At 53.4% G+C, this 16,231-nt stretch overlaps 5 protein-coding genes across 5 annotated transcripts; 2 read left to right on the top strand and 3 right to left on the bottom strand.

Moving 5' to 3' along the window:
- Positions 1-214: 214 nt before the first annotated feature.
- Positions 215-1,012, bottom strand: A1O7_00766 (CDP-diacylglycerol-glycerol-3-phosphate 3-phosphatidyltransferase; the record flags this gene model as incomplete). The annotated part of the gene is made up of 1 exon (XM_007754807.1): positions 215-1,012. One exon carries the CDS (start codon positions 1,010-1,012, stop codon positions 215-217), a length of 798 nt encoding a protein of 265 aa, XP_007752997.1.
- A 1,046-nt stretch (positions 1,013-2,058) lies between these two features.
- On the bottom strand, positions 2,059-4,183 carry A1O7_00765 (tRNA uridine 5-carboxymethylaminomethyl modification enzyme GidA; the record flags this gene model as incomplete). Its single annotated transcript, XM_007754806.1, has 2 exons — positions 2,059-4,018; positions 4,071-4,183. 2 exons carry the CDS (start codon positions 4,181-4,183, stop codon positions 2,059-2,061), a joined length of 2,073 nt encoding a protein of 690 aa, XP_007752996.1.
- A 637-nt stretch (positions 4,184-4,820) lies between these two features.
- A1O7_00764 (uncharacterized protein) lies at positions 4,821-6,139 on the bottom strand (the record flags this gene model as incomplete). Its single annotated transcript, XM_007754805.1, has 3 exons — positions 4,821-5,715; positions 5,787-6,022; positions 6,071-6,139. 3 exons carry the CDS (start codon positions 6,137-6,139, stop codon positions 4,821-4,823), a joined length of 1,200 nt encoding a protein of 399 aa, XP_007752995.1.
- Positions 6,140-9,420: 3,281 nt separating this feature from the next.
- A1O7_00763 (uncharacterized protein) lies at positions 9,421-10,452 on the top strand (the record flags this gene model as incomplete). The annotated part of the gene is made up of 1 exon (XM_007754804.1): positions 9,421-10,452. The coding sequence occupies one exon, from the start codon at positions 9,421-9,423 to the stop codon at positions 10,450-10,452; it is 1,032 nt and encodes a 343-aa protein (XP_007752994.1).
- Positions 10,453-11,906: 1,454 nt separating this feature from the next.
- On the top strand, positions 11,907-14,366 carry A1O7_00762 (uncharacterized protein; the record flags this gene model as incomplete). Its single annotated transcript, XM_007754803.1, has 2 exons — positions 11,907-14,195; positions 14,265-14,366. The coding sequence occupies 2 exons, from the start codon at positions 11,907-11,909 to the stop codon at positions 14,364-14,366; spliced, it is 2,391 nt and encodes a 796-aa protein (XP_007752993.1).
- Between the last annotated feature and the right edge of the window lie 1,865 nt (positions 14,367-16,231).

The raw sequence follows: 16,231 nt of genomic DNA, 5'->3' as shown, positions 1-16,231 counted from the left end.
TCCATGACCGTATCTGAGACGAACGCAGCCACCCTGCTACCTCGGCAGGATTCTAAGAGAACTCGAGGGTTTGAAAGCATGCCATGGTAAAACACAACCTAACTCGAACCTTGTAGTACAGCCTGCTTTCGAAGCCTTGGAAGCCTCAGGGTGTCGCGCTTCGAACGCTCATCCTGATTGTCCGTTTCCTTCCACATGTTTATTGCCCTTGCCGCTACTTCTTCTTCTTCTCCTCCGCTTGTTCTTGTGTCAAGATCTTCACAGCCTCCTTGTTCCCAATATAGCTAAGACCGCTCCAGATAGTCGTCCCACCCACAAGATAGTACCACCCCTCCATCACGCCCCACAGATTCCACGCGTCGACCAACCCCACAGGCAACACGGGCAGTAACATCGCATTTCCGACCAGCAACAGCTGTAGAAACGTGTTGATTTTCGAGATCTCGGTCGGATGAACCTCCGCACTTGGCAGACTAAAGTCCCAGTATCTCGCCATCGTCTTCGGTGGCGGCAAGCTAATCCAGCGGAAGTAAATCGCAGATATCGCCAGTGCAACGTCCCTGCCCAAAACTACCACCGCGAGCCAGATCGGAAGTGTCCCATTGAGCGTGAGGGTGACGACGCACGTGGTCATCAGGATCTTATCGGCCATGGGGTCAATGACTGTCCCTACGACGGTCTGTTGGTGGAAGCGTCGTGCGAGATAGCCGTCGATGAGGTCCGTAATTCCTGCGTAAGCGAAAAGGCATACGGCCGGGACTGGATTGTGAGTGAGGACGAAGTAGCCGACCATAGGGGCAGCGAGGAGGCGGGAGAAGGTTAAAGCATTGGGAATGGTATAGATGTTTTCGTGGACTTGTGGGAGCAGGCGTTTCGGAATGTGCGTCCGTGGGGCTGATGGTAGCGAAGAGCTGGTCAGAACGTCAGTGCAAATCCATTTTTGAAGTATACCGTACGACAGGTACTGGGTGCCGAGAAGGTACAATGACCAGCACCGTCTTTGCTTCGACATCTTCATCCTCAGGTTTGGCCTCGGCCAGCACTTTGGTTAAGTGACAATGTATTGTGCCGTAAGCCAGAAACACGAACCCGTCGGTGCTAGGAAGCGAAGCCAACGGAGATAATATCATCCTCAGGCTGACTGGGCTGAAGAACATTGCTCATACCTGTTTGTCTCCCTTCCACTTTCATCCTTGGAAACCTCTTCCTTTCCTTGTAGCCAGGATACTGTCTTTGAAAATGTCCGTGTCTGTGACAATAAGGTGTTCAAGGTATATCGTGTTTTGGAGCCCAACGTACTGCGCAATGGCGTGCTTTGCGACCAGACCCTTGTTCCGGTAGAGGCTTGCTCCTTCTTGTGTGGAAGGCGAGTTGACAGCGGCCGACCAGATCCGTGAGGCTTCGATATACACCCAATACCCTGACTGTAGCTCCGCCGAGCGAGTATTGCGAAGCCGGACCTTAGCCGCGCCTTTGTCCCCAGCCCTGCTGGCCGGGCTAAAAATGTCATGATGCCGGTGTCAATACTGACATTGTGCCTAGCCAACAAAGTCATGCAGTTGAAAGAAAAGCCGCTTCCGTGTGACGCGACGAGAAGTCTCCGTGGAACGAATTTAGGCGTTCTCAGCTATTTTTTATTGTGATCAACCTCCAACACTTGCAACTCGGCGGCTTGTTCAAGGCTGGATAGATTATCACCGAAGGAATGGCATTGACAGGCACAGGTACTGACATCAGACCTCGACGCGTACGGTCGGAGTCTGAAGTTCTCGCAACCACTGGATGACTAAGCTGCGGTCACCCTAGGCACCCTCACACCATAGGGTCCACGACATGGAGAGCAGCATGAGCAGACAGCCGCAAATTGTAGCACGACTAACATGACAGCCGAGAGGCGTACTCGGCGTGTCGCGACTGTTATGAAGCCGAAGTGGTTGCGTTACAGATACATAATGTACAGAGCGATATAGTCACTGCACATAGCCAGACTGTCGCCGCCATGCCAACGTTGTAAATCCGCCAATCACCTTAATTCTGTTGTACAGTGCCACATGTATGTCATGCCGAAAGATCGACTTGGCCCAGGACGGCGTTGTCTTCGAGCGCAATACCCTCCACTGGCAAGTTGCGACTATTCTTCTTTGCGTATCTCAACAGCCTCAAGGCTCCATGCGGCGTCACGCCTTCCACGCGCCTAGCCATGCCTACGCTCGCAGGCCTGACTAGCTTCAACACTTCCCTTTCGCCAATGCTCAGCCCGAACACCGAGTCGTAATCCAGGTCTGCAGGCAGAGCCAGTGATTCGTCCCTCGCGAATGCCTCTGCCGCCTTCTGTTGCAAGGAGATGTAAGGTGCGTAAATACTCTCGATCGATACTCTGTCCTTGATCTTGGGCTCGTAGTCGCCAATACCCCACAATGTCTGAACCTTTTCAGCAAGGTTGTTTAAATTGACACCGGTTACCCTGAGCATGTCAAATGCACTCCGCCGGTTTGAGTCAATACGTGACGGGAATCCCATTTTGACCCATTCCGTGCTCGGATATCGCACTTCTTCGAGCCTGCGCTGGAGTCCGGCCATCTGGCCTCGTGTGTTGGAGAAGTGAGCCCACCGCTTATCGCTCACCACGCCTGCCTCGCGCCCTTTCTCGGTCAAACGTAGGTCTGCGTTATCGGCGCGACAGCTCATGCGGTATTCGCTCCGAGCCGTGAACATCCTGTAGGGCTCACTTACGCCCTTTGTGATGAGGTCGTCAATGAGAATGCCGATGAATGCTTCTGCACGAGAAAGAGTGAACGGTTCTTTGCCCTGTGCGGATAGACCTGCGTTAATCCCAGCAATGATCCCTTGTGCTGCGGCTTCTTCGTAGCCGGTGGTGCCGTTGATCTGGCCCGCCATGAATAGCCCTTTGATGAGCTTGGTTTCGAGGGTCGGAAACAGGTTGCGAGGGTCGATGTAGTCGTATTCCACACCATACCCTGGCTGGAGCATGTTGACATTCTCCAGACCTTTGACGGTCTTGAGCATCGCGTATTGAGCATCTGCTGGCACAGTCATGCTGATACCATTGGGATAGATGATTTTATTGGGCTCCAGACCTTCGGGCTCCAGCCATATCATGTGTCTCTCCTTGTGCTGAAACTTGATGATTTTGGACTCGAGCGAGGGACAATAGCGTGGTCCTCGGACAGTCTCTCGGATGTGTATTGACTTATCAAGGTTGTCCCGGATAATTTGGTGTGAGGCTTCGTTCGTGTAGGTAGTCCAGCAGTTCAGTTGCCCTTCGTCTCCGATGTCGACGGTATCATTGAGGTAGGAGAATGGCGTGGGTGGCGAGTCACCTGGCTGGACTTGCAGAGCACGGAAATCAATGCTGTCTCGATCCAGCCGCGGCGGGGTTCCAGTCTTTAGCCGGCCCAAGGTGAAGCCTGCACTCCGTAAGGACTTGCTCAACCCAAAAGTAGCGGCTTCGCCCATCCTTCCAGAGGGATATGCCTCGAGTCCAATATGTATTTCGCCACCAAGGAATGTTCCTGTTGTGATAACCACACGCGATGCAGGAATGACTTGGCCATCCTCCAGGCGAATACCAGTAATTCGCCCCTGTGTGAGCGTATCATTTGAGTCGATCAGATCCCGTGATACAATAATATCAGCGACTTTGCCTTCCACCACGCTCAAATTTGGTGTTGATAGCATCTCTTCGCGCATGTATTTCTTGTACAGGTCTCGGTCAATCTGCGCGCGAGGTCCCCATACTGCGGGTCCTTTCTTGACGTTCAACATGCGAAACTGGATACCGGCTTTGTCGATAATGCGGCCTGCGACTCCGTCCAGCGCGTCGATCTCACGGACCATGGTGCCTTTGCCAATGCCGCCAAAAGAGGGGTTGCAGGAACAGACGCCTAGATTGGAGAGCGAGGGAGTGACAAGGGCGGTACGAGCCCCAGAGCGCGCTGCGGCAGCACTGGCTTCAGTGCCTGCATGTCCGCCGCCGATGACAATGACATCGTACGGTCTGCCGAGAGGTCAGTATTCGGGATGCAGAGTCCGAAAGTGCTCGCACACACCTGATGTCGCCCGCCACAGATGCGAAGGAACGACGCTGCCGCAAGATGTGTGACCTTGTTTGCGGAGTATGGCCCCACGTTAGAGGGCCAGACGGCCGGAGAACCAGCTTCATGGCGACTTGAAGACAGACTCGCGATGCAGTGCAATGCGTGTAGACGGAAGAGCGACAAGATTTCGCATTTGCCGTACGGTTAAACTTCGGTGAGCGTCGACTCAAGAACCCTCGGAACCTTGGAAGCGAAGAATGAATCGGTGACAATTTGCTGAGAGCCTGACTGAACAACAACTTGTTCTCATCAAGCACATACAAGCCAAGGACGACAGGAGCACCTTGGCCTAGATGGCTTCGAGTATTGCACTCTGAGTCATGAATTCTCTATCAGCAGTGTCAGTAGACAGTACTCTGCACCTGAGAGCCCCTTCACCACTTCGTCTCTACTCCTCGTCCAGCTACCGCAACCTTCATCTGTGCCCCGAATCCACTAAGCCAGGATCTTACACCTCATTGACACGGCGGTGAACATGGTCAGCTCAACCTTCGAAGTCCGCGTCTTCTTAGCACGGGCCTTTGACTTGCAAGTGAAGGTTTTGACATGTTGCCCCTAGTATGTCCCTGTCCATATTGTCACAGAACAGCTCGTCTTTCCCAACTATCGACGCCAACGACAGATATGTTTGGCACTGCTCCGGAAACCAATCACCGACTGGTTTTTCTGGGTGTGATACACAATATACCCACCCTACAGTCCCTACCGTCCGCCTCCAACCAAACCAGGGATGTTTGGCTTTTTGGCCCAGCTGCCACGCAGAAACGCCCCTTGGGACGTCCACCTTCCTTCATAGAAGACCGAGCCTGCCCATTTGCCCTCTATGACCCTCTCTCCAACCCACCTTCCTTTCGTGAAGAGGCCGTCTCGCCAGTGACCTTCGAAGAACTTTCCCCCTCCCCCAGCCTTCCATGTGACCCAGACACCCTTGATGAGCCTGCCGTCCAGCCACTTGCCTTCAACGAACTCCTCGTCAGTTATCCATTCGCCTTCCACGAATTGAGACTCAAACAAAGTGCCATCAACCATACGTGCAGGGATGAATTTCCCTTGCAAGAACCTCGACAAAGCTCGAGATTGGCCGAACCAATATCCTTTGACGAATTTCCCGTCAATGAATGGTCCGCCGACGAACCGGCCATGGATGGTCCTGCCATGACTGATGTCCATCGTGGCGGCTTGTTCTGAAGGACTCGGTTCGAGAAGCGGCTCGTATTTGACCGGATTAGGCCAAGAACCAACTTCTGACTCATTTACTTCCGTGGTGATGAGGCTTTTGTCCATCTCGAAGTTATGCACATTGTTCCAGACAGAGTTGTCGAGCCAAGAGGTTGAACGGATCATTGACGTCTTCAGCAGTATGTCAAACGACTCAAAGTCATCACCCCAAGCATTATTCCTGGTGACACTCCCTTCAAATCTGGCTTCAAACCCACGAGCCACGAGGTCGACATAGAAGTCAGCAGCAATAACGAGGCCCTGAGATCGGCTTCCACTCCAGCGGCGCCAGATCGCTTTCCGTAGTGTGGGGTGGTATTTTGCAATTCTTGCCACGGTGGTGAGGAGTGCACGAATGCGGACCATTTGAAACGCTGAGCTTGCGCACATGTAAAACCGAAATTGTCGGTCTTCACAGTGAGTCTCTGAAGGCCGATCAAGTCGGCGCACATCAAGTCGAGGAATGCATTTCCATCAACTGAATCCTGCGGATTTCGGATGATGATCAGGGGCAGTCCAAAACAAGCCTTCTTGATTTTGGCCGCGTTCTTGCTACCAATCCCCCGGAATCCGTTGCCGGGCACGCAACATCTGCCGTGGATGAAGCGGTTCTGGAAAACGCGGACATGGTAACACTCGAACGTGTTGTCGCCATATAACACATCGCTGCCCTCGTCTTCGACCCTCTTGCAGCTTCGTAACAAGAACAGGCAGTGGGGCGATCAACCACTTACATGTTGCTTGATCATGGGACCCGCAGGCTTGATGCTGTCCGCTGTGGTATCATTGGAAAAGTGCGCCATCTTGTACATTCCAAGCTATCTGCCACCACGGGACGGAGAGTGCTGGGAAGTATTCCGGATATTGAACCGATTCCTAGCCTTGCCGTCTCAAGCGAGTGTGTGGGTAGGTTGGAACGGTGCTGGACAAAGTCCAAGGTTCCAGACGGTATGCTATGGTACTATATATATATTCCACGGAAACCATTGACGGAGACTCCAGGCAGTTTACCCATCACAGGCAGTGAACCTGTTGACCAACAATCACTCATGGTGAACCAAAGCAGGAAATGATGGTTTGCAGGTCTCTCAATCTTCCCAAGCTGTCACGGCTAAAGACCATTGCCGCAGAGATACCACGCCATATTGAGGGGAGGCATTGTTCCTCCTACGCCCGTAGTTCGAGCGAGTCATCGAGCGTGAGGGTGCAAAATTAGACACCGTAACCATGGCACAGTAGCTACAAGTGTAGTTGCCAGAACGATAATTAGTAAATGGACGCAGTTCGGAGTTAGGAGTACACGTCAAGTAGATGAAAGCTGCCATCCCTTCCCTGTAGAAGTACTGGTAGCTCAATTTGCATGCAATGCTGTCGTGGATCGCGGCTAGTATATCACTAAGCGCACCCTGAGCGTTTGTTTGTTCGCTCGCTTTCTTCGTTGCTTTTCTCCCCCTCTTTCCTCAAGCAGGGAGCCAAACAACAGGTCAACGAACAAACGAACGAACGGAAGAGACCCGCACGGAGACCCGCAGCTTTTCATACTTCTTGCATCAATATACTCAGTGAATACGTGAAGCACAGTACGAAACTGCACTGCTGTGGTCTAGGAGGACGAAGAGAAGTTCCCATGGTGGTTCGCATCATATCGGATGTAAGTCAGACCACCGTGTAATGCAACAACCGCGTACTGCAACAGCCCCGCATTTACACGTCATATATGATCGCCGTCGTAACTATTTAAAGATCGGCGCCAGCGACGTTGTAAATATGAAAGACGTTGCAGAGGCTTGTGAACTCGGTCTGTTGGCACCTCTCAGAGGTCAAACGGGCCTCTTTATCTCTATCGATCCTCTCCCACTCCTCTTGGCGCGCGATGGCACGGTCTTGCGCCTCTTTCATCTCAACGATTGAAGCAAAGGACTTGTTCGAGTCGATGTTAACTCGTGCACGCTTGGTGGTGGTCTTTTGAGCAACTTGAACCGATAACTGCTGAATTTGGAGGGTCTGTTGCGCTGATTGCAACAAAAGCTGGTCGATCTTGTTGGCAGCCTTACGCATAAACAACCGAGTGCCTTTTTGAGCTGCAATATCCGGGATAAGGCCGATCGCCTGTGCCTGTAAATGACGCCCGTTACGCGGCGTTGCTGTATAAACCTCTCCAGATGGTTTGCGCTTGTGAGATCGTGGTGTTTGTGGTGCTGTGGTAAGGGTTTTAGGGGTTTGCACTAGCTGCGATGATCGAAGGACTTTGCGGGGGTTGTATGGGTATAGACCAGTGCCTTTCCATCCACCTTTTATATATTGAGGCGTTAGAGTCATCGCTCTAGCTATCTTGTAAAATTCGATGAACTCGAGGCGTTGTACGGGCGTGGTTTCGACGAATCTTGAGATATTAGTAATGCTTTTGCGATAGTTGCTTTTGAGGACTGAAAAAACACCAACATCAAGAGGTTGAAGGACGTGCGATGAGTGTGAAGGCATATAAAGCAGCTGAATATTATGGGTAAAGCACTCGAACATAAACGCAATAGTAACGTGAGAGTTGTGGTTGTCGCAGAGGAGTAATCGGGGTGCTGTGCCATTTGCGGTTTGAGGGAGGAAGATCTCTTGTAACCAGCTTAACCCGACTGTATTTGTTGTAAAGGCGTTCTCAGTACACTTGTAGTGCCAATTCGAGGGTGAGTTATGCGGGAACCATGTTGACTGGAGGTCTTTGCCTTTGAAAAGCACCAGCGGATCGATAAAACGACCCTCCGCCGAGCAGGCCTCGATTATAGTGACCCAGTCACGATTTTCAGGCGTCTTGCGATATGAACGTCTCTTATTGGTTGCACCAATAACTCTTTGGTTGGTATAGACCCCCATAGCCAGTCCGGATTCATCGAAGTTCCACATATTGGCTGGTTTGATCTGATGACGGGTAACAATAGCGCGGAAGAGGGTAAAGAAGGTCTGAAGGGTATCTGGACTAGTATTTTCAACGCGCAGGTACTCGATCTTCCTTCCTACCTTTGATTTTATCTCTGGATGACGATTGAGAAAGCGTGTTGCCCAGTTTATGCCGACTGAAGTTGGGCCATCCGAGGTCTTTGAGATGAGGCCAGTAAACTCGCGTACTTGAGAGAAGGTTGGGGGGGCGCCAGCGTGGTTAAGATCGATAATCCATCGAACAAGAAGATCCTCTTGTGTAGAGGACAGCAGCTGTTGGTCTTCTCTTACTGATTGTCGAGTTTGGCCTCCTTTCAGTCGACGACTCATGGTACTGAAGTCAACGCGGTATGCTGTCGCTGCAGATCGAATCGAGGGGTAATCGCCGCGCTGGAAGGCCCGGATTGCCTCCTGGAGGGTTTCTTCGGTATAGGAGGGCATGCTGACTAAGTATGAACAAGATAAGAGAGGTTTGTGGTGTGCTGGTGTGATATGAAAGAGAGAGGGTTGTTAAGAACGCGATTTGACGCGTAAATGCGGGGCTGTTGCAGTACGCGGTTGTTGCATTACACGGTGGTCTGACTTACTCAAACACGTAGAGGCTCGCGGACTTTGGCAAACTTTGGGGACTCACCATGTACTTGTTCACTCGGCGTCTCAGACAGGATGATGGTGTTTTTTGAGCTTTTGCTGCCTACAGAAAGCACCGATTTCATGACATTACCGGATCCAGAGCGTTCGCTCATGTCGGTGCTGCCCGAGTAGATCGCCAGCCACGCAACGGGAATGTTATGCAGCCCCTGTCGAGTACAAACCATCAAGGACATTTCGCCATTCAACTTTGACCTGCAGTCTGTGTAGATACGACCCGGCCACTCATCCCCCAGTCCGCGAGCGATTGGAGATTGTTTCCAAAATGCGGGGCAAAAGCATCTGCACTCGAGCCTCTGGATAACAGGCAACCACAAGTCGCCTCATCGATCGCTTGATATGGCCACTCTGTCACTTGGCGACTCACTCACCTGATTGGAGGCATAGTATCGAGTACTCCCTTGAAGTATTCTCCTAAGTGTGCGGCATGGGATTCAGCTCTTTGATCGTCGCATCTCTTCAGGTTTGTTTGAGGGAATGATCAGACGCAAAGCAGCATCCTAGCATGGCGACATTAAATTTGGCACAGATCAAGCTGCTCATGCTTTTGACACTTCTCTTCACAGGCAATTCTCTCTGCGCTCGAGTAACAAACCCCAAGAAAGTTCCGAAGAATGCAGTTCTTCTCTCCAAGGTGTCTGCGCTTACGGCGCGCGCAGGCAAACAGACCACCTCGCGACGAGTCTCTCCTGTCCCTCAATTACAATGCGTTGGCCCGTCAAGGATATGCAGTCTCTACGCGGTAGACGTCATGCGATGTACAAATGAAGGGACCGACTACGAAGATGGCAACGTCCAGTGGAGCTGCAAGGCTTCCCTGCCAGAAGAGTTCAAGCTCGGGAGCACGGACGTAACCTGCGAGGGCTACGAGAGCAGCGAAGACCCGTACGTCCTCAAGGGAAGCTGCGGTGTCGAGTACAGGCTGTTGTTGACAGAGAAGGGAGAGCAAAAGTATGGATCTGGAAGCTGGTTTGATCACGGTGGATCTAAGGGCGGCAAAAACAATGGCGAGAAGATTGCGGGCTATTTGTTCATGGCACTATTCTTGCTCGTGTTGTTTATCATTGTCCGCGGTATCTACAACGCCTGGCGCAACGACGCACCTCGGAGGAGACCTCGGGGAGGTGGTGGCTTCGGAGGGTTTGGTGGTGGGGATGATGATAACGACCCTCCTCCTCCATATGATCCACGACCGCCTCCACGGCCTAAGAAGCCGACGGGGTCGTCAGCTTCAAGCTCAAGAACCGGGACAGCGAGCGGAGGGCAACAGGATCAGGGGTGGCGGCCGGGATTCTGGACTGGCACAGCTGCTGGAGCCGCTGCAGGGTATTTTGCAGGCAGGGGTGCCCGCACACAGCCCGCTCCACCGCCAGCCAGACCAGCATTCGGAGGCGGTTGGTTCGGAGGAGGCAATGGTGGCTATGCTGCGCCCACGAGGCCGTCACCGCCGTCGTCAAGGACAGCGAGCTCTTCGAGCTCAAGCTATTCCAGCACGAGACACGAAAGCACTGGATTCGGAGGAACAAGCAGACGGTAAGGGCTGTCTTGCCCCGCGGTTTCCTGCCCGAAGGAAGGCTTCTGGATGAATTTCCGGCCGCAGGAACCGGTTAAATGCGTCAAAGCGTTCGCTGAGACCAACGACGCAGTACGTGTCCTGCGTGCACCGTAAAATTGTACAAATACATAGCCTCTTGTTCCGCTGCAAACCCCTCGCCCAATAAGAGTGTGCGGAAGGAGGACCGTGACGCGTGGGACGCGCAACCACGTGCATCGAACTTGAGGATCAACCAAACGTCAGCCCTCGCCGTTCAATCATCTCCTACTGCGTACGGGCTGATCAAGCATCAGACCAAGGTATCAGCCATCTCGGACAACTGTGTCGAGGCCAAGTACAGAATCTATGATGTTAGCAGCTTCATGACCGAGACAAGGCTGAGCAGGAAACCTCCTCCGAGCCATCCCACACATACATAGTAGGCATCTCGCATCTTCGCGCATCGCCCAACCGGATCGACGTCAGCAACAACCCATAGACAGACCTTTTCCGGATATAACGACGGAAAATGGAAAGAGCTCCATGGGCTCAGCAATTGTAGGAGCCACATGAACTTGTTCGTGGGTCCGGCACCGGTAACGACTTCAGGAAATCCACCACACCTCACCTAGCCACGACCGTCCTGATTATCTGTCCTCCAGAGCTCATCTTCTTCACATGCAAAGTACATCGCTGCTAACGCAACTTGCTCAAGAGAGCCAGATGTTCCCGCCGGTCCTACTGGATCCAGACCACGCGAGAGAGAAATTGTTGCAGCAACTTGGGCTGGGTAGGTGCATGAAAGGCGCACTCAACAGATAAGCTGCCGGGTTGCGTCTGAAGGCATCTGCCACAGACGCCATCGTCCGTCTCATCATAGATCCTTTGGTCGTTGACTGGGATATCTTCCTTGCGATCCAAAGCCGCAGTTCCTTGTGAAGGGCGCACAGTATATTGGATAAAGGGCGTCAAAGCGTGACGCGGATCCTTGCTTGCTTGCTTGCTTCACTTGGCCGTGTGGGAAGCAAAGTGTCAATCTGAGGACTGATATTCGGCATTTCAGTTGCAGGCCAAGTTATTCCATCGCAATTCATCTTTCACCTCATCCTCAGTTTTCACCTCATCACACAAGAGCCGCATCGACGCGACACGCTTTTGGCAACCGTCTAGGTCGCTGAACACCATTGCCCGCCCGACGTTACATATCATAGATTGGAGATTGGATCGACTATTACATATCCCACTACGGCTCCTTTTTTGGGAGGCGACGAAAAGACCATCATCGAGGCCATTCTGCCACACCCCGCCTGATGACTGGAGCTCTGCCTCACGGTACACTTCCCTAGCTCTATCCTGCGAGTAAAGTGAAGGACGACACATACCGCATTGCCGGCCGACCACCTTTCTTGGCTGGGTCGAACAACCTCAACCTCGATCTCCACCTCGACACCATCACCATGGCACCCGAGATCGTGGACTTGATTTCAGATGACGAGGACGAGATCGTCCCCCTTCCCGGCCCCAGCGGCAACACACATCCGGAAGCAGGAAGGCCGGTCGCCACGAACGGAACGATCAACCCGGCACTCATCGCGCGCACCAGACCGGCCGTTCAGATCAGTCGAGCCTCCCAGGCAGGCACTCCAAGCTCCACACCCAGCAGCCACACGGTGCAGAATAGCCCAGCCAACGACGAGGCCCTCAAGTCTCCGTCATCACCGTTGTTTGTCCCGTCATGTAGCCCTGATCCTGAGGTTAATGGGGACGATATCGACAATGGCAATGGTACACGCCGAACCAGAGGAAAAGACATAGGCAAAGGCAAAGGTCGAGCAGCCTCCATCCCAGAGATCGATCTATCACAAGATACCAACGACGAGACTAATACCAATCCCCCATCCGCGTCCCCACCCGCGGTCGACAGATCATGGGACTATGCAAACGGGGCATTCACCGAGGAAGACGCCTTGAAACAGGCCATCGCGCTGTCATTGCAGGAGCAGAGCCCAGATCACGATGACAATGACGATGACGATCAAGACCAAGGTCAAGCTCAACCAAGTGGAGGAAACCCAGTAGCAGCGGCAGCAGTGCCTCTCCCGAATTGGCGGTCGTCCTCCCCCGTGAAGTACCCCGTCGAAATGGCCACCTCAACCACAGCCGCGACCGGGACTGCGCCATCATCATCGTTGTTGTCAGCTAAGATTCGGCCCTTCCCCTCCACAGCTGTGCCCACCTCAAGCAACAAAGCGGCTCCCTTGTCAGGCGTGCCAGACCCTGCCTCGAACTTGACGGATGGGCGTGGCGCCAAGGAGAACGCAACCCCATCACCCAGCACGTTTAGCCTCGCGCGCCTGGACCGGAGGACGATGGAAGCAGAGCGCCTGGCACGACTGAAGCGGAAGCACGGGCACGGAGAAACTCAGGAGGAGCAGAAAGGCGAGGAGGGTGCGCATCCGAAATTTGCAAAGACAACCCGGCTGCGGCAGAGAACTATCTCACCACCACCCATCAAGATCAAGCAAGCAGCGAAAGACCAAGACAAAAACAAGGACAAGGACATTGACAACGGCAAGGACGGAAGCGTTGGAATTGCAAAACCGAGTAATAACGGAGGTGGGTGTCCCAATGCTCTTTCCCGAGACGCGGTCTCTCTTGACGACGACGATGACCCGGAGGATACCCTCCGCACAACAACATTCTACCCCGACGGCGTCGCTCTCAAGACGTACATCCCCGGCTACCCTGCTACACGGACGATCTCTTTCGCATCACTAATCGCGCCGTCCTCGCACCTCGAATCCGCCCTCTTGTCCTCCTTCAACTGGAACTTCGAGTGGCTCTTCCCGCACTTTGAAACACGACGGACAAAATTCCAGCTCGTCGTGCACGCGAAATCGCAGGCCCAGCGCGAAACGATCATGCGGGACTGGCAGGGCGTGCCCAATGTGAGATTGACGTTCCCGCCGATGGACGGCAATGTCAACTGCATGCACAGTAAGCTGATGTTGTTGTTCTACGCGAACGAGAACGAGCCGGACTTCCCACACGGCCTGCGGTGCAGGATCGTCGTCCCGACCGCGAATCTCGTCGACTTTGACTGGGGGGTGGGCTCGTTTATGGAGAATACGGTCTGGCTGATTGACTTGCCTCTCAAGGGGCCGTCGATTACGACCACAACCACCGCAGGACGCGCGGAACCGCCGTTCCAAAAGTCGCTGAAGCAGTTTCTCAAGGCTCAGACGGTGCCGGGCGACGTGTTGCGCAAGCTCGATCAATTCGATTTCGGCAAGACGGCAAAATACGGCTTTGTCCACTCCATCGGCGGCAAGCACACCGGTCAAGCGTGGAGAACGACGGGAATTGGTGGTCTGGGCCGCACGATCACCGAACTCGGGCTCGCCACCAGAGATCCAATACAGGTGGACTATGTGACCTCGTCGGTGGGCAGCTTGAATGACGAGTTCATGGAGTCCATGTATCTCGCTGCACAGGGGGACAGCGGGTTGACCGAGTATAATAGACGAATCAACAAAAAGCCATCCTTTGGCAGTCCACCGAGCAGTTGGAAGCACAACTTCCGGTTCTACTTTCCCAGCGACGATACCGTCAGAGCATCGAAAGCCGGTCCACATAGGGCAAACACGATCTGCTTCTCGAGGGGATGGTGGCAGAAACCGGACTTTCCAAGGTCCAATATGCGTGACTGCTTTAGTGTCCGCGACCGGCTACTGATGCACAACAAGGTACGTCACAAGCGATGGCTACCGCAGTCTGTCGCAAGTGGAACTGACTGTGTCTTCTTCGCGATACAGCTATTATTTGCCAGGTTAGCCTCACTGGTCGACAAGTCCGAGTCAGAAAAGGCAGGGTGGGTATATGTTGGTAGCGCAAATCTCTCTGAGAGTGCCTGGTAGGTCCGCTCCCGAGCTCGTTGGAGCCCTCCCCTATGTGTGATTTGCGGACGCTCAACAATCAATAGCCTGAGACCTACTGACGTGCTTCTGTGTCTCATGGTAGGGGACGACTTGTGCAGGACAAAGCCACCAAAGAACCTAGGCTCAATTGTCGTAACTGGGAATGTGGAGTCATTATTCCCATCCCGGCAAAGAATAGCGACGCGAGAGAGAGCAGTCGCGCAAGCGGCAATGATGCAGGGCTTGCGTCTTTCGCTGACTATGCTCCGATTCCAATGAGGTATCCCGGCGAGAGTATGGGAAAAAAGAAGCCCTGGACAATGTCCGATTCTTGGTAGTCCTTTTTCAAAGCGTTCCTCGATGGGGAGCGTGACCATCCAGCACATACTGGCTCGGTAGTTCAGCCTTGATGCATGTGTCACTGACTGGGTGGTGTGACATGGTCGTTGCATGTAACTAAGGTGGACCTCCTGAGTATAGAAAGTATTAATCTCGAGGTTGATGTCTTCCGTGGACCGTTCCGTACACAGTATCCTGATCGCTTGCAGTCACCTCAGTCACGGAGATGACCCGAAGTTCTTGTTGGGTGTTTCGGGTTGTGGGCTGCTTAGCAACTTGTATTACGGGCTATGCCGGAAACTGGCACCAGCCTCCAACTAGCAGTTCACCTGCGTTTTTCAGACCCTCCTGGACGATTCGTAAGGAGTTGACAGGCAGACAGGATACTTGGCAATGCTAGTCAGAGCGCTAGTCGGTCCGGACATACCTCGCTTGGGTCAGTATTTTGGTTTAGACGTCAGCATTTCTCGAATGGACTGGAAGACCGGTTCTCGACCAGGCATGTGGATGGCCGGCCAATGCGCAAGGCACAAAGCCGGGTTTTTGGTTCCTTGGCCGAGCCTCGTAGTCCTCGTGGTTGTTATCGTGCTCAGACAGATACGCTCGACAGTGCCGAGGTGCCGAAACATCCGATCTCACGAACCTTCCACCATTTTACCAGATGCACCATGCAATTCTCAATTGCATTGAACATGCATGCGCGGCGATCTCTGCTCGGAGGTTGGGGTAATGATTCCCTTTACTCTTACAAGGGGCCGCTGTCTACTGCATCATGCTCATGGCTGCCAAACTTTCGGCGCAGGAAAGTGTGATTTTCTTTACAGGGCGATAGGGTTTTCCGAGGCGCAGATCGTGGGAACATCATCGTGACCCATTCCGTTTGTCGTAGTGGCCCGATCCTTCTTGATTGGGTGCCTCAACAGCGAGCTGAAGAGGGTCCGCAGGTGCAGGCGGACCAAGTCTTGGCCGGCGACTCCTTGTGCCTTTGGGCGTAGCGGGCTTTGTTTGAGTTCGCCCCTGCAGCTGTTGTGTAACTTCGGCGATTAACAGCACCAAAATGCTTCGTATGCTCCCCGCAGTGGCTCTGCTGTCTCGTATGAGTTACGGGGTAGAGAGGCGACAACGAATTTTCCCGTCTCATCAGTATTTGCACGGCTGCAAATGCTACGACGAATGCAGTGACGGCGAGGACGATCCCTCAGGCCGAGGTCGACATACCCTGCGAGGGAAGCCTATTGGTTTGGATGAAGGCAGGGGAGCGACGAGGAAATCCTGCTGCAGGGGGTATTGCTTCCAATCTTGCTCCCGTGTCATGCCGGCAATGTTTCGCTTGCAAGAGCTCGTCTTTGGCATGTCGCAGCGACCACCTGTAGGTGCCCAGGGCCCTGTGGCATCGTTCGTCTCTCAGACTGGCGGGGCTTCGCGTGGGAAATGGCTACTACTGCTGTGAGAAGTTAGCTCGTAGTCTTGAGAGCTTAGAAAGGAACAGCTAATACTGTGGTAGCTAAGCGCCTGTGGTCGAGGTT

This window comes from Cladophialophora yegresii (assembly GCF_000585515.1).
Source record: "Cladophialophora yegresii CBS 114405 chromosome Unknown aczIN-supercont1.1, whole genome shotgun sequence".
Classification (NCBI taxonomy): Eukaryota; Fungi; Ascomycota; class Eurotiomycetes; order Chaetothyriales; family Herpotrichiellaceae; genus Cladophialophora; species Cladophialophora yegresii.
The sequence above is the reverse complement of the archived record's forward strand: the minus strand, read 5'-3'. Positions and strand labels throughout refer to the sequence as shown.